Genomic DNA, 18112 nt, shown 5'->3' with positions numbered 1-18112 from the left:
AGACATTTTATTTGTCATGCATTTATTTTCAGGTATTATTTGACTTCTGTGTTATTTGCTTTCCTAAAGGAAGAAGGTAAGTCATGCCGTTTTTCTTTTTCTTGATTAATTTAGCCCATTTTTGACTAAAATATGGATTTGTTTAGTGTTTGTCACTTTCTTTGTTACCTTGTCACTCCCATTTCATTTTGTGTGATAAGTATTGCTTACAGGAATGTTTCTCATGTTCAGTGTTGTCACCTGGCTACTTACCCTGTAGATTTCAGAGGGTCATTGTGTCAACTTAACCAGAAATTGGCAGGTAAAACTTTAGATTTTGTTCGTTTAAAATGCAGAAGACGGTCCCCTGGTGCTGTACTGAGGTTCCTTAGCCACTAAGGAGACATGCAATTGAAAGCAAGAGAATGATAAATCACTCAATAGACCTCTGAAAAAAATGTCCCCCTCACTTCTGAGATGATGGTTATGGTCCTGATGGTAAGGTGTCCTCTGAAAGACAGATAGTCTCACAAAGGGTGTTTTTTTTAGAAGTATTAAAAATGGCTTAAATGAAAAAAGGTCAAATTAAAAGATGAGGCGGAAGTGGGCTTCACATCTCAAAAATGAGTCCAACTTAAAAAGAGCCAGAAGCTGCATTCAGTGGTTCCACATATTTTAATTATGTCCCTGCAGCGCCCTCTGCTGGTCTCCACCCTCTGCTGAATGTCAGGAAGTTCTTCCAAAATGCTCCTTTCTGCAGGATTTTCCCACATAATTTCCAACACAGCTTCAGCTACTGAGCTAAGTCAGTGCACATACATTAATAACACAACTATACTTTGTTTTTAAAAGTGATAATAGATGTGTAATTTTCAATCATAATTAACAACAACTTGTCTTCCGCCCTCAGTTTGTTGTATAAAAATATGTTTTGCATCAAACTGTAGCCTATAGAACGTAGGACATGTCATATTTAGTTATGTCATATACATAAGTTGTTATACTGTAAATAATTACAGAAAACTCAGGGAATGATCTGCCTTGAACTCACAATGCGCGCCAGCTGGAGTTACAACAAGCGAAACGATGTATTACAGGCGGTTGCTGGAGCAGCTGACAGTCAAGACACTAAGTCAGACAGTTTACTTCAGAGATGTTCATTTATTTTTAAACGGCAAACCATATTTAATACTTTCTGGTAAATACTGCAAAAACAAACTTCAAACTAGTTGTTAGTAGATGTTCAAAAGAAGAAAGGAGACATGTTTAACCTTCCTTTAAAGAGGTGCAAATGCACTAAACACACTTTATGCTTTCTAATAATTATCCAACAGCCATACAGGCGCAACAGGGATCAGTCGGGTTTTTTTTTACATTTGTGTTGTCTCTCTGTCAAGTCAAGAAAACGTCGAACATTCAACACAAACCAGGTGGTGCCTGAGTCTTAACCGCAGTGAAATTTAGTACAGTATAACTCACAGTGCTTCAGGTTTAGGTTCAGTTCCTGTTTGACACAAATGAATAACTTCGTCTCAGTTCCCTTTGAAAAGCCGTTTTTTATCTTTAGCCCAGATCGATGAGATCTTTTTCACTGTGGTCCTCCTCTGTTCGTCGACTTCTCAGCCACGCCTCTCTTGCCTTTTGAACCTCCTGGCCATAATAGTCGTGCAGTTTGCTGAACTCCACGAGTGGATCGGACCCCACCAAAGGCCACTCGCCGTACAGAGGCGCGGGTCCGTTGAGAGGGGTCACGTAAGCGTTCCTCTTCTGCCACTTTTTGGGGGACTTTTTAGCTGCCACCTTAGTTGGTAACGGGTGTGGTGGTAAAGCAGCGCTGGCGCTAAAGCTTCTCCCCTCCCTGACCACTGCTAGTGGTCCCAGGGTAGGTACCAGGAGGCTGTTAATGGGAGGATTGAGGGATTTGATGGAAGAGCGGGAGTCACTAGATCCTTGCTGCTGTTTAGCCCCTGCAGAAACAAGAAGAAACATGTAAAAGTTGCTGCTTTACGTGTTTCAAACCTTACCCCTTTCATTTATGAAGGGGGAAAGGCAATCCAGAATAACCTGGACCTAAAGGAAAATTCAGTTGGCCCATACGTTAAACACTGCAAAAACGGAACTTAAAATAAGTAAAATGTTCTTAAAATTATTGTATTTGTCCTTGATTTGAGCAGGTAAATAAGATTATTTGCCAATGGAATAAGATTTTTGCACTTAAAATAGGAACAACTCATCTCCATCATCTTATTTCAAGTGCAGGATATCTAATAGTCTTATTTTGGGGGTCAAAATACTCATTCCATTGGCAAATAATCTTTTTTTCCTGCTCAAATCAAGGACAAATACACTAACTTTAAGAACATTTTACTTTTTTTTAGACCCGTTTTTGCAGTGAATCACCAATTAGTTGTTTTAACCACATCTTTGTGCTCCGGCTTCTCAAGTACAACCACCCTCGTTCTACTCATGCTTTCAACAACCACCACCAATGGTTTATGATAACTAGCAAGGGGTCTTTTTTCATCACTTTGGAGAAATTTTGGCTCACTCCTCAGCCGCACTGGATGGTTTTCAGGTTTGAGCCCACTGTTTAAGGTCATGCCGCACCATCTCAATCAAATTTAGGTTAAACACTGACTAGACCACTCTAAAACCTACAGTTTGTTTATTTCAAGTCATTCAGAGGCAGACTTGCTGATTGATGTACAGTAGATCATGTTGCATAAACCAAGTGAACAGGAACTCAAAATCAAGAACTGATGACCGAAGATTCTCCTTCAGGATTTTCTGGTCATAAGTTACCATTCGGTTACTTAAAAAGGAATGTAGGTAGGTTTGACAGTGGTATGCATTATCGTGTATCAGTTGGTTTTGTCCTTAGACCTCTTTCTCAGGGTCTGACATGGTGCTCAAATATAGACACAGTTCAGGAGAAGGCTCAGCAGAGACTGTCCTTCCTGCAGCAACTCAAGAACTACAACCGTTCATGGGAGATGCTGGTCAACTTCTACACTGGCATTATTCGGTCCTTTCGAGTGCACATCCATCACTGTGATGTTTAGTCCATCCACAAAACAAGTCAGGTCCAAACTACAACAATTAGGTCGGCAGAGAGGATCATCGGCGCTGACCTCCCCTCCATTCAGGACCTGGACAGGTTTATGGTTAGAAAACGGGTAGTTAACCTCTCTGCAGACCCCACACATCCTGGACATACCAATAAAAACCAGCGCCTACACACAAGGTTTCTTTCTCCAGGTTTTCTCTCTGATGAACACTTAACAGTCAAAGTGTCCAGACTGTTACCATGCTTTTTGGCACCAATACAACCATGTCTTCCTCTTTTGTAAAAACACACATTTCCCTTTTTATCAATATATATATATATATATATATATATATATATATATATATATATATATATATATATATATATATATATATATAATTACCATGTCTTCATTGAGAATTTGAAACCTAATTCCTTGTTTGTGTGCACAAACTTGGCGATTAAAGCTGATTCTGATTCTCTCCCATGGAGGCAATTTTTGCCTGGTCTCCTTCTTATCATCGACTCGTGGCCACTGACCTGAACTGAGAGACTTGACTGATTGCTTTAGCTGTTGTTCTGGGTTCTTCAATGACCTCCTGCTTTTGGATTCATTTTGGCAAGCCAGCTAATCCTGGGGAATTGGCTGGTACCAATAGAAAATCCCATGTTTTTCTGTTGGTACACTGTGGCCACATTCACCCAATCACACTCACTAACACGCACACATTCATACACCAATACGCAGATCGGTCTGCAACTTGGGGTTAGGTGCCTTGTCCAGGGATACAGCAACGTGTGAGAGAGAAGCTGGAATCGAACCCACAACCTTCTGATTGCAAGTAGAGTACACAGAGCCACAGTCGCTCTTGTCTCCTCAGGTGATTTTTTTTATTCCAGGTGTCAGACAGTAAATAGGTCTGGGAGAGGCTACTGAAATAAACCAAAATGTGCAGCTGGTCACAGTTTAATTCATGATTTAACAGGGGATGTAATTATATCTAGGCTACACTTGGGTGAGGTCAGTTTTTATTTTCCCATAAATGAAATCCTCATTCGAAAACAGCATTACTCATGTTAGAGCTGTCTTTGATGGTATGGAACATGAAATTAAGAGGTTTATCACTGGAGCTTTTATTTAATGTGTTTTTGATAAGGCAGCCATATTGGATTTGGAGGTCTGTTACTGGCAGGTTACTTTGGTCTTTCTGGCTTCTTATTCTAACTTTAGGGGCGATCTGGTTGATATTATCAAACTGTAGCGCAAATATTACATTTTTTTTTTTTAGATAAAATGAATCAAACAACTGATTTCCAACTCAGAAAGGTCAGCTGGAACCTCTCTTCAAGCAGTTGCAAATCCAATATGGCTGCCTTGCACATAACAAACTTATATCTGAAGGAATAAACAATTTATTTAGAACTTTGCAACTGTATACCTCATTAAATCAGCTGTGTACATATTACAGTGCAACCTTAATTTCTGATTATGTTCCTAAAGAATATGGATGTAGAAAGAAATATGCAATATATTGCTAATTAGCTTGTAAAGCTAACGTTAGCTAGCTTGGTCTCTCTGGGCAAAACAAGTACAATCCTGATATTTGAAATTGGGAACTTACATGCATTTGGTTCATTGACTTACAACTTACAGAAGAATGGAAATAAAAATAAGTAAACAGTGAAGAGACAGATGAGCTACAGAAAGATCTCACGCACCTTCATATTGCCTCTCCAGGTCTCTGAGGAGACAGGAGAGGTAACAGTGGCTGGCCAGGAACAGCGCTTTCACCCAGCATCCCTGGGTCTGAGCATCTCCTGCTGCAAACCTGTAGGTTTTGAGTCCAGGCCCAAACTCCAGGGAGAAGGGGAAAAACCCATCAGACTCTAACATCTGAACTTTGCACCCCTCCAACACGATGACACCCAGTAGGTGTCGATCAGCTGGCCGCTCCTGGTAGAAGAGCAGGTTAGCTTTCAGGACGAACCACCGTCGATAATAGGTAGCATTTCTCTCCTTCTGTGAAATTAGTAAAAAATAAATAAAAAATAGGAAAAAATATACATTTTTCAGTTGGTCAAAGGGTAATCTGAGATTTATATTTTATTGTATTCCTGAACCTTTTTGTAGAGATATCCCTCCTTATCCACTGGAGAGGTGCATGATAGGAAATGGGTCAGAATCTTCTTATGGAGCTTCATCCTGGCTCCTAAAAAGGAGAGAGTTTTTACTCTTGATGCATTTGTACAGTTAACGTGTGCAATAGGAAAACAGGCACAAAAATTACAACTATTCACATTTTTTAATAACATGTTGAATTCCCCACAGCATGTACAAGGAGCCTGTGCCTAGATAAAAGCAACCAGGTAATCTGAGGTTCTAATGTTGATGCATGTTTTATGTGGGGTTTAAAAAAGTATTTTTTAGTTTACAATAAATTAAAAATGTAATTAGATAAATTGGATCATCATATTTAATGTTTAATTTATGAAGCATTTTGAGTTACATTTGCACTAAAAGTTTTAAATCACGCTTATTTTATTTATTTTGCCTCCCAGTGAACCAAAGTGTCTTCTAATCTTTGACCACGACATGAAGTGATTATAGTTAAATTAAAAGCAAAGCCAGCGAGTGGATGACAAAAGAGGAAGACGTGTCATACCTAAAAAACATCTGAAATCACCTCGCCTCCCAACTTTCTTTCTGTTTAACTTGTTTAGTCATTTCCACTGATTCAAGAGAAGAAATGTGAATATTTTTTTGTGAACAATTGTCGTCTTGAGTTTTGCAGCTTTTATTTATGACTGTATGACACTTTAAAGGGCTTAACAAACTAAAATAAACTTTCCTCTGAAAATAGTCAATCCGAAACAGAGAAAAAGCAGCTGACGTACTGAGCACAACCTTTAAAAGACATGTAAAAATTTGGTAATTTGGTCGAGACCACTTCATTACAATAAAATCTGGATTTTTTATGTAAAATAAACTTTCTAAAAAACTTTTTGTAAAACAATCTACATGTTTTAAATAAATATTTTGCTCTATAGTCCCACAGAGGGGGAAATTTTGTCTCTAGGTTTAACCCATCCCTTAGGAAGCAGTGTGCTGACGACACCAAGTAGCGCCCAGGGTCCTACTCAGGGACCGACAGTGACTGACTGAGTTTCAAACTAGCAACCTTTGCGTCTTCCCCAAGACACAAACACCCAGCTCTCTAACCACCAGAAGCACATTTTCCTATCCTACCTGTTTTTTTTATTAAACTTAAACACTGTCTGTTAATCTGTTTACCCTGCAAACACTTAATTTTCCAGTTGTGGTGCATTTAATGACCAGGAAAACATCCACATTTTTCATCCAATCACCTGTGAGAGCCGGTCAGGGTAAAATTGGCTCATTTCAGTCGGGCACTGATTGATTCGTGCATCACTTTTAATACATTTAATCAGCAACATTAAGACACTTTTTATTAGCACATTGAAACATGAAGCGCTCCCACCGCAGGGTTTCATACAAAGTGACCCCTAATATTTAGGTGTTTTTATAAGTAAATCCTTGCTGTAACGCAGGTTAGAACGACAAAGATATAAATATCCTTAGCCTTAGTCCAGTTTTCCTACGTGTGGTGACTTAGACTTGCAGGGAGAAAATGAAAAACAATGAGTCAGACTTACCTCTGCCGGTGCTGAATCTCTCACAGGGTCAACTCAAGCTCTCTCAGACTCGTTGCATTCAGTTCCATTCAGTTCCATTTCTTTTTTCTGTCGCATCCTCTCGCTAATAAAGTTGAAACCAGTTGTTTTTCACCTGGCTCTTTCAACCAGAACCAGACAACGCTTGAATATTTAGTTTCAGGTTACTAACACTGGTTCTCTCACGGGGACAAGGGGACGGGCGTTGAAATATAAATAACCCGACCCACTTCCTGGTAACAACACCCTGACACATTATATTCTCAGAGTCTGCGTCGAGCTGATGGGGTTGGACGCGGCTGAACCATGTAGCCAAAAAAGAAAAAATTAAAAAAGACTTTTGACGAGAAGCGTTACCTGGAAGTGAGATGTTGAATACTGAAGTGGTTTTCCGTGTGCAATGTATCCCCTTCAGCTCTCTCTCACTTCCTCATATAAGTTTATTTATGATACACGTAGGAGGTTGATTCTTCAGGGAGGTATAGGCCAACAGAGATCTTGTCAGGCATGTAAATATGTATTTATGCTACAGACAGACATTCACTGACCTCTAGAAAAAGTCGCTTTGCTTCATCCATCTATTATTGAGACGTATCCTTTATGTCCTTAGGATTAAGAAATTATTTCCAGACATCATGGCCTACACAGAATCAGCCACCTCAACTGTCATTAGTTTTTTTTTTTTTAAATCTACAGCTTCAGGAGAAATAAAAGCCTCAAACAATTGTGTGTATTTTACTTTCCAGCACAGATCTTTCAAGTGCAGCAGTTCATAAAGGTCAAACACAAAGTGTTGTATGATTTTGCACCTTAAAGGGAAAAGTGACTCCAAAAACTGAATAATTTAGAAAAGGTAATTAATGATGTGCTCAAAAAAAGGCAAACCTGAACAATCTCTGCGAAATAAGAAGAAAATAGCGAAACAGAAAAAAAGCATTGTGGACTTTTTGTGGATAAATTTAAATAATAACTATAAATTCCACTGTAGAATAATCCAGTTCAAGTTTTACCTGACTAACAAGGACAAATGGAATCTGATCTAAAGTGATAAAAAGCTAAATGAATAAATAATTCATCCTATTTCTCAACTGCTTGAGTCAGAATAAAAGTAAAAAAAAAAAAAAAAAAACAGGAACTATATTTAAAAAAAATCTGTATTAAGTAAGTTTGTCCAAAGTCTGATGATTTGTTTATCATGACAAGCACTGGGTTGGAAAGTCTTATTTACAGGAATTGCAGTTTGTACAACAATCTTAATTGGTTCATTGAAACCCAGCAACTCAATTGAAACTAAAATATCTAATGTATCTATCAAGTATTCTGTACTTTACTGTTCTTGGTTTTGGATGATATTACAGAATCATCCACATAGATTAGATTTTGTAGTTTGTTAGTATTTAATTTGAAAATTAGCCTAAATAATGTTAAATTGAGATGTACTCCTTTTGGCTTCAAATATGAAAAATAATCACTCTTGAAAAAGTATAAGCTCTTTGATTTGAAATAAGTTCTTTGCAGAAACAATTTGCAAACAATTATCCTAAGACACTTTACAAAACGTGCTGCTGTAATTCCTATCAGGGTATGCAGACTCCAGAACAGCTCAGATTTAATTCAAATTGATCCAGTTCATTCCAGCCCTATGCAATAATATGGTCCACTTTATACTTGATGTATTCATTATTTATTGTACATTAATTGTATTGGATGTAGGGCATACTGGTGTATTTTACTTTTTGTTTAATGAAAAGGCATATTAGCTTTAATCAGAAGAAGGCTTCTTTTTTATTATTATTTTGTGTTTAAAATGATTTAGGTGTGCTGAAGAAGCAGGTCTAATTGCCCTTTATTAGATTAGATTAGATTCAACTTTATTGTCATTACACAGGTACAGGTACCTTAATACGTTTTTCTTTCTTCTATACAAGAAAAGCCATTAGCTTTAGAGTAATTTGGTAAACTACAGTTAAATTAAGTTTGCAGCCAGATTGAATAAAAAAAATAATTAATTAAATAAATAAATACATAATCAATAAAATCCATAAAACAGGAAAAAAATATATGTAAATTTCCACTCCTGTCCAGAGGGTGGCGCTGGTGAGTCAGGTCTGCGTTGTTGAGCAACGTTGGAATGCAACGAAGAGAAGACGAAAACGAACGTAGCTTGAATTACCCTCAGCAGGTTCTTACTATTTATACATTTTGTTTTAAATATATCAGGCACGATTCTTGAACGTACATACGGCATGTAGTCTAAAACTAATATTTATGCTATTCGCGGTTAATTTATGTTTTTTAAATGCGTCTGATTGAAGCGTCACATGTTCTCCATGTTGTTTTTGTTTTTAGCTAACGTTGTAGCCTCCAGGCTGCAGCGCCTGTTTTGTGGAGCCACTGAAACGTTGTTGTTTTAACTCACCTTTAAGTCGCGCTGCTCTTATAAAAGAGTCCCCTTGTCTGCTTCTTTAGCGCCATGTCGAAAAGAAAAGTGACTTTTGAGGACGGAAACGGGGAGTTTGACCTGGAAGACGACGCCCCGAATAAAAAGGTGCTTCTTTTATATCCTTATTTAAGACGTGAGAGGGTTGTTGTCCGAGTCTTCGGTGAATCATTTGCTAAAACATTGCTTCATGATGCCGGATAAGTAGTTTTATTATTTGATGCGGACGCTTTCAAGACTTCTAAAAGCTACGTTTTAAAACTAGTCGTCAGATCAGGTAATTAACCCCAAACATGTTAAAAAAATGGGTTTATTTTTCTTCCCACTGAATCAAACGGCTGCATGTTTTCCTGTGTGTTTTATAGTGCAGTGGGAATTATTATGGTGAGGTGACATAAAAACACGTTCCTGTGTTGAGTAATGTGAAAAGTACCTGACCATTTTCTGAGGGAATGCTCTTAATTAAAGATGCCCTGATAAGATCCTGGCCTCATCCTAATCATCCTTTGTTTAATAAAATTCTGGCTAAACAATCAGAGATTATTTGCTCTGTAAAGACCAGATTGAAGAGTTCTGGTCAGGTTTCAGAGCCCACATGGCACTGAAACACACATCGTTAACCATAATCACATATCTCTCAGATAATAAACTTATGTCTGTTCTTTGAAGCAGGCTGTCAAAAATACTCCTGTTCACTCCCACTCAGAAGTGCATTAGGGATCAAGGGAACAGTGCTAGACTGGTTTAGATTATTTCTATCTCACATATTCATGTTTATAATAGGTTTGTGCTAATAATAAATTCTCCTTAAGCACCAGACTGCCCCCTGGGTTCAGTGCTTGGAGGCAGATGCAGAGTGTGTGTTTGATACATTTATGCTGTTCTGCTGATGATAGCTGTTAGAACAACCCTGTAAAAACTTGAATTATATTTAGTTTTCTGCTTTTGAGCTAAAAAAAAAAAATCAGAGGTTGTCGTTTTTGTACCGAAGCATCTGAGACACAAACAGCTTAGTCAGTAATTTTCTCAGGTTGGCTTTGACTTGACCTCCAGTAATAATGTAAAAAAAAAAAAAAAAAAAGTGTTGTCATTTTAATTAGATGTTTAAAAAGGTTTCAAGGACATCCCATCTTTCATCTGCTCAATATTTCAAAAAACAAATAAGAAACATTCTGTCCCAGAGTGAAATAGTTTTTTTACTTCAGGCCTGGACTACATTTTTCCCTTCAGGAGCCTAAACAAATAAAATTTGGAAGCCTTCAGCTTATCCAGACTGCTGCAGCGACTTTAATGACATTTAGAAAGCAATATCACTATTCATTAATTAACCCCTCACTATTAGCTCCCAGATATTTCCAGAATGTCACTTAAAAATGTTCCTAATACCCATAAAACCCTTAATTATCAAGTCGCATCATATATTAGAGTTCTGGTTGTTCCACATGTTCCTACCAGATACCTTTTTTCTCCAGACCACATGTTTAGAGGTTCTCGCTACAGTTTCCATTAGTAAAATTTGAAGCTATTCTTTTGGAAAGCGTCTTGAGACGGCATTTGTTGCTCTGCAAGAAAGTGGATCTCACATGCGTTAAAAAGCCCCTGAACCCATGTTGCAATAATAATGAGAATAGCGATAAAGTGCAACACTAAGTTACAGTAAATGACTTGTATGACTAGGGTGTACAGGAAAACAAAAAGACCTTTCTGATCACAGCTGCCTCATATAAATAGCATTAATGAATACAAGCTAGACTCCACCGTGACCAGATAGATAAACTTTATCGTCATCACATGCACAAGGCGGTACAACGAACGGCTCAAAAATATAAAGTCGAATAAGCAGAAAATAGATTAGAAAAAAGGCAAAGTGGTCTGGATTAAAACGTCCCTGTCTTTGTGTGTCCAGTCATCGCTGCAGTCTTTAACGTTCCTTTAGGACCGTTTGCTTGGCTAACCCCTGCGCTCCTCCTCTGGGGAGTATCAAACAGACAGTCCGCAGACCGAGGGAAGGAGCTGTTTCTAAACCGGTTGGTGTGTGCCCTCATTCTTCCTGCTGAAACGGTGGAGAAGCGGCATCCTGGATGTAAACGGTCTGTTAGGATGCTCTTTGGCTCCTTGAGCAGGCGGGCTGAGCATCCTAGGCCAAGACGATCTGATGATCCCCTGTGCTGTGTTGGTAACCATCTGCAAGCACTGCAAAAAGAGAACTAAAAATTAGTAAAATTTTCTTGAAATTAATGTATTTGCCCTTGATTTGAGCAGGTAAATAAGATTATTTGCCAATGGAATGAGTATTTATTACCCCTAAAATAAGATAATTAGACATCCTGCACTTGAAATGAAGACGACGGAGATGAGTTGTTCCTATTTTAAGTGCAAAAATTTTATTCCTTTGGCAAATGATCTTATTTGCCTCCTCAAGTCAAGGACAAATACACTCAGTTTAAGAAAATTCGACTTACTTTTATTCTTGTTTTTGCAGTGTAACCATCTGCAAGAGTACCACACTGGGCAAAAGTTGCGCATCGGCAGGATCTCAACACCGCAGGGAGAGTCAATCCGAGATCTAGACCCCCCCAAAATGTTAAAACCCCTTACCTTCTCCACCTGCTCACCATCTATTCTCATCCCTGGATTGATTATCCTCTTTTTCCTGAGGTCGTGGATAGTTTCCTTTGTCTTTTTTAACCTTCAGGATGAGATTGTTCTCTCTGCGCCATGCTGCCAGTTTTTCAAGCGCTCCTTCTTTATTGTCGCTGATGAAGCCTACAACAGTTGTATCTTCCGCTTTTTTGAACAAGCTGTTGTGGGCTGTCCATGGTAAACAGGGAGTAAAGGGCAGGGCTGAGCACGCAGCGGGGGAAGAACCGTGCTGCAAGACCATCCGTTTTTGTTGCATTTCTACTTCATTACCATGGGTGAGGGTTGGAAAATAAAGAAACCAGTAAATCAAAACCAGTAAATCGTAGATTTCCTATTTGGAAAGCTTCTTCCTCACAAACAGAGACCAGCTTGTGACACAGACAATCCTGCAACCAAGCCTCCGATGCTTGTATCCATCCTTCGCTCTACGCCACCATCACTCTTGAAAAAGAAAATAGGATACCTGAACATCTTACTGAGTCAGAGACTCAATACTGACTATAATACTACATGTCAATTTCCTGTCATGAAAATTGTACATCTAAATCTTACCGTTTGAACAAATAGAGATAAATGTAATCATACAGTAGTGTTTACTGTGGTTTGTTTGACAACAAACTTTCACATCTTTTTTCACGTTTTTGCACACAGCACACCTGAGTGTAAGCATCCTCAATGCAGGGCTGAGCACACAGTCCTGGGTCGTACGAGTGCTGTGGAGGAGGCTGGGGAGCCGATTTGGACAAACTGGGGTCTGTTGGTTTAAAAAAAAAAAAAAATCCTTGATCTACCAGCGGAGTTGTACTCACTCAGTCTTTCCAACAACTTGATGAAGTTGAAGTCCACAAACAGCTTCCTGACGTAGGAATTTGTCTTCTCCAAAACGAGGGCAGAATGAAGAGCCAGTGCAACTCCATCATCCGTGGAGCTGACGGCATATTGGAGAAAACAGCATTTTTTCTTATTGTGTTGCACATTTGTTGCTAAACAGTTCTACATTCAGTGCTTCCGCCTAAGCAGCCAATAAGCCCAACCCGAGGTCGCCATTCGGTGTAGTTTCATGTAATATTCTCTACTGCACGTCTTATTTTTGTTTGTTTACCACTGAGATATTGATGTCCTTCAAGCAGTTATCTTTTGGACTAATCCTGCGTTTTAGCTTGACATCACAGTTAATGTTAGAATAGGTCTTAATTGTCTTAATTAAGGTCTTTGTAATTTTAAATCGTAAGTACAGGAGTTGCCACCAAGGTCTTTTCTGAGACCTGCCAGAGAGACTTTTTTTAGTCTCTCTGGGAATTAAACATGTTAAATCAGTAGGTTTAAAACAACATCTTTCATGGTCAGCAGGTTTGAACTGGTAAAACTTCTATGTTTCTTTTATGAGAACGTTATTTAATCATTTATGCGTTTATTGTATTTTCAGAAACTGGATAACCCCGGTGCATAATTAAGTAGCACGCAAGGAAGCCATGTGCTTCAGAGGATGTTGTTGATTCTGTCTTTACATGGTCTGTGGTTTAATGTGCTTTATTTAAGATTGCGTGCCTTGCTTGATTATTTTGTTTGTTTTTCTTCTAAGTTGATTTAAATGGCCAGAGTGTCTTGAGTTCAGCTGACCAAACTGTCCCTATAGGGACAGTGAAGTATTTATTCTATTCTTTCTTCCAAATGTAGAGCAAAAAATATATTTGACAGTTTCTTCTGCCTGTCAGAACAGAAAATGGGAAAAGTTTTGCCAAAGTTCAACGGAAAACTTTCAAAGACCTTCTGGAGAGTTTTTGCCGGCTTAAAATCGGAGTAAAAATAAATAAAAGAACTATACCCCACTCAGTTTATTTTCCAATTTTGCTCCTATAGTAAACCTCGTGTGTGGCTGCGTCTATTTATGGGCATGTCTAAACTTAGCTGTAAGTAAGTAGGACTTGAATGTCTGACTGACTCAATGCCAAGTCATTTACGGCCTAATCAAGCTGTTACTGTGGCATATTACACGGTGGAAAGGAATTTTAAATTGTTAAGCTTGAGTGAACACAAGAAATGTGATACTCCTGCTTGTTTACTGCAATGGAAAAGACTAAATCCTTAGAGCGCAAAGGCTAACTGTAAGAAAAGAGACTTAAATGTCTAAATGACATTTTAATTTAGCTGTTTTTAAGCGCTCGCTCTTTTCTATTTTCAAATTGCAAAATGTACGGTGCATTGCAAATTCAATAAATCGTTATTCTTGTTAATATTATTATAAAAACTGAGTTTGGGTACCTAAAAATCTAAGACATATTTTGCATTTCTCTTGAGTTTGCTTCATGTTGCTGTTTAGGATTTTAGTCAAATTTGCTTGGATTTAAATATGCTTTATAAATAAGCCAACCTGGACAGTTCCATAAAATAGTTTGTTGAACATCTTCTCTTTAGCCACTTATCACAGTTCCTTCAACACTGCAAAAACGGATCTAAATATAAGTAAAATGTTCTCAAAATTTGTGTTTCTGTCCTAGATTTGAGCAGGTAAATAATATTATCTGCCAATGGAATGAGTATTTTTACCCCTAAAATAAGATAATTAGACATACTGCACTTGAAATAAGATGAGGGAGATGAATTGTTCCTATTTTAAGTGCAAAACTCTTATTCAGTTGGCAGATTATCTTATTTACCTGCTCAAATCAAGGATAAATACACTAATTTTAAGAAAATTTTTACTTATTTTTAATTCAGGTTTTGCAGTGAAGTGACACCAAGGCTCCTAAAGCCACGTGGGAGATGTAACCCCACCATGATTCTTCAGTCTATGATGGGGCCCTTTTTATAAAAGACCTAAATTAAATAGTAGAAACTGGTTTCTACTGATGAAGAGTTGCCCAGACTCCATGAAGGGATAATGTTGATAATGATTTTTATTTTTTATTTTTTTTTGTCTGTGTGGTTTTCTTCCACTGCAGATTCAGAACTTCGAGGCTGTCAGTGGACCGGGCTCCAGATTCAAGGGTAAACATTCCCTCGACAGTGATGAGGAGGACGATGGGGACGCCGCAGAGAGCAGCAAATACAACATTCTGGACACCGATGATGTGGAGGGTAGGTCTTTGTTATTTTTAACCTCGTTACTGTCACATATTTCATTGTATTGTTGTGGGATTTTATGTGATAGAGCAAAAACAAAGTGGTAAGTAATTATGAAGTGTAAGGAATATGATTCAGTTCAATTAAAAAATACTTTATTTATCCTAGAGGGAAACTAAATAAATTGTAGTTTTTTCTTAAAATTTCTTAGAAATAAAACAGTTTTAATGTTTTGATCTGTTTAAAAATGTGTAGAACTGCACATAGTCCAGGGATCAGCAACCTTTACAACCCGAGGAGCCATTTTTGCCTTTAGTCCAGCTAATAAGAATTTTTTAGAGCCTCCAAAACCTAATTAACAGTTTCTAAATAAAATAGAAAAAAATATTTTATAAGCTTATTAAATAAAGGAAAGCATTGGATTCTTACATACACTGCAAAAAGGGAACTAAAAGTAGCTAACATTTTCTTGAAATGACTGTATTTGTGCTTGATTTGAGCAGACAAGTTTAAATGATCTCCCAGTGGAAATAGATTTTTGCACTTAAAATAAGAACAACTCATCTCCATCATCTCATTTCAAGTGCAGATATCTAATTATCTTATTTTATGTGTCAAAATACTCATTCCATTGGCAGATAATCTTATTTAGCAGCTAAGTTTGAAGACAAATGCACTAATTTGAAGAAAATATTATCTACTTTTAGTTCCCTTTTTGCAGTGTAAGAGAAATAATACATTTTCTTTTATGCAACATTCAAGGTTTTTTTTTATTTTTTTAATAGAAATGACACCAAAAACGCACGTAATATCAACCAGAAGAGCAACCAGATGCTCTAGAGACTCGTTTTTTGGCGTTTATGTTGTAAAAATTTTGAAAACAATGTTTGATTTTCATCCCCGTCACAATTATTTACTGCTTTGTGTTGCTCACATAAAATCCCAACATGCAGTATCTGTTTGTGGCCTGTGGTGTGAAAACCTTTCAATGATATTAGTATAATATTAACAATGTTGTGCTTTAGCTTAGAAAATTAATTGTTGTAACTCGTATTATTTTGGCAATGCCAACTTTGTTTTTTAGGCCAAGAAGGGGCAACAATTGACTACGACGAAGGAGTGTCCATCACTCCTTTTAACCTGGATGAGGAGATGCAAGAAGGACACTTTGACTCAGAGGGAAACTATTTCATCAAAAAGGAAACACAAATTAAAGACAACTGGCTTGACAACATAGACTGGGTATCTACACTAAAAAAAAAAACATTATGCTTAGTTTATTTAAGCTCTAAAAAAGTAACAAAAGGCTTTTCTTGTAGGTGAAAATAAAAGAGCAGCCTTTCAAGAAAAAGAAGAAAGGCCTTGCAGCCAAACGAAAACGCAGAGCTGGCGATGAGGATGAGGCCGAGGAAGAAAAACGGAGAGAAGAGCAGCAGGCCGACCAAGAAGATGAGGAAGAGGAGGAGACCGAGCCCGCGGAGGATCCGCTGGCGTCCTACACACAGCAGCAGCTCACCGAAGCCGTGGTCGAGATGTTGCAACCGGGCGAAACGGTCGCCGCCGCCCTCCGGAGGTTAGGAGGACTGGGTGGACGAAAGAAGGCAAAGCTGAGGGAAGAAAAGGAGCCCACAGAGGAGTCTAAAAGGGACACGGAAAAGCTCGACAGGCTCACAGCCTTGGCGGACAGACTGGTCGGATCGGGGATGTTTGAGATATACCAACAAACCTATGAAAAACTGGCCTACCTGATGAAGAGCATGACCAGCAAGCGGCCGGCGGTGGCACAGAAACGAAGCGGAGACGAAGGCGAGGAGGAGGAAGAGGATGAGCTCGACATGTTCGGTGACAAGTTTGACGAGAAGGTTACCGAAAAATCCGAGAACAAGGACGAGGAAGGCAAAACAGGTTATTATGTCTCCACCTCCTTTTTTTGTTATGTTTACCTCTATTTTTAATCAATGTCATCTTGGTTTAATCCAACTCTTTCCATTTTTCAGTGAGCGATGAAGTCATGTGGGAATACAAATGGGAAAACGAGGAAAAGTCTGAAATCTACGGCCCCTTCAGCAGTGAACAGATGCAGGTGATGCACTTCATTTAATCTCTGAAATTAGAAAGTTCCAGATTTATGCAAACTCTCGTTATGTCACAAGTCAATGTGTAAACTACTGGCATCCCATGCACATCGCGCTTTAAAGTGTAAACAATTACGTTTAGAGGCATAATTTTTCTATGTGATGATAAATAGATGTGACATGTTAGCGATGTAATTAGAAGAGGATTTTGTTTCCTCTGCGTCTTGCAAATTTATCTCAAAATCCCATAACATTAACCAGATTATGGAGTCGTTAGCTCACCCCATTTAACCCCAGGCTGACCTGGTGGGCTTTAATCTTCTTACTGTCTGTTTTTCCAGGGCTGGGTGGATGAAGGCTATTTCAGCAGCGGCGTCTACTGCAGGAGGGTGGATCAGGGGGCATCTCAGTTCTATAACTCCAAAAGGATCGATTTTGACCTCTACACATGAATCCCGTTCACCCTCGAATGAATCTCAGCCGACGTCGTGTGTTAGCGCTTACTGTGGATTCTCTTGTCTTTACATCCGGGTTTTTGGTCTAAAAATGTTATTATTTCAACCCTGCCTTTGCTCTCTGCAAGTTATTTTTAAATAAAAAAAATGTCACCGTGTGTGGTGTTTTGACCTTTTTCTTTTTGTGCTCTGGATGGAGATCATATTTTACGTGTTAAATATGTTGGTCTTCTAAATAAACAACGGATCCCAATGTCAGAGTATCTTCATCGGCTCTTTAAATCTGACGAATTCTGTTATTTTATTGAACAGGATGCTTTGCACCGTAGGGTCAACCCTAAAAAAATTAAAGGTGCTAGAGACTTTTCTGTGAACTCAAACTCACCTTATATATAATCACTTATAAAAAAATGTCATTCTTTCTGGTTTGCTTTTCTGTTGTAAAATATTAAAGAAAATCTACCCTCCCCAAAAAAAGTTTTTACATTTCTCTTGTGACATCAAACAAGGCAACTGATCAGAGTTCATTTGAGACTCTCCAGATATAGCTCCCCGCCCATAATTTCATAATTCCCTCAACTGTGTTTACTTTCAATTAAATTTTATTTACATAGCGGCAATTCACAACAAGTCATCTCAAGGCTCTTTACAACATCTAATTCAATCAAATCTTCCAGACAGATTGGTGAGAAAGTTTCCTCTCTAAGGAAACCCA

The 18112-nt window shown here is 38.2% G+C and overlaps 2 protein-coding genes across 3 annotated transcripts; one reads left to right on the top strand and one right to left on the bottom strand.

Moving 5' to 3' along the window:
• Positions 1 to 1242: 1242 nt before the first annotated feature.
• zgc:153733 (PH_Ses domain-containing protein) lies at positions 1243 to 6772 on the bottom strand. The gene is made up of 4 exons (XM_036148730.1): positions 6703 to 6772; positions 5150 to 5237; positions 4748 to 5048; positions 1243 to 1946 (listed from the first exon to the last, which is right to left on the bottom strand). The coding sequence occupies exons 2-4, from the start codon at positions 5228 to 5230 to the stop codon at positions 1543 to 1545; spliced, it is 786 nt and encodes a 261-aa protein (XP_036004623.1). The 5' UTR covers positions 5231 to 5237; positions 6703 to 6772; the 3' UTR covers positions 1243 to 1542.
• A 2022-nt stretch (positions 6773 to 8794) lies between these two features.
• cd2bp2 (CD2 (cytoplasmic tail) binding protein 2) lies at positions 8795 to 17865 on the top strand. 2 transcript variants are annotated; one of them, XM_012872088.3, is made up of 7 exons: positions 8795 to 8903; positions 9191 to 9269; positions 14753 to 14882; positions 15952 to 16109; positions 16187 to 16772; positions 16865 to 16950; positions 17284 to 17865. In XM_012872088.3, exons 2-7 carry the CDS (start codon positions 9195 to 9197, stop codon positions 17392 to 17394), a joined length of 1146 nt encoding a protein of 381 aa, XP_012727542.2. In that variant the 5' UTR covers positions 8795 to 8903; positions 9191 to 9194; the 3' UTR covers positions 17395 to 17865. The 2 variants fall into 2 exon arrangements, with proteins under 2 accessions (XP_012727542.2, XP_012727539.2); XM_012872085.3 differs by having other exon boundaries at positions 14747 to 14882.
• The last annotated feature ends 247 nt before the right edge of the window (positions 17866 to 18112 follow it).

The sequence above is a fragment of the Fundulus heteroclitus genome, chromosome 16, assembly GCF_011125445.2.
Source record: "Fundulus heteroclitus isolate FHET01 chromosome 16, MU-UCD_Fhet_4.1, whole genome shotgun sequence".
NCBI classification, from domain to species: Eukaryota; Metazoa; Chordata; class Actinopteri; order Cyprinodontiformes; family Fundulidae; genus Fundulus; species Fundulus heteroclitus.
Note: the sequence above shows the minus strand (reverse complement) of the source record. Positions and strands in the feature narration are given on the sequence as shown.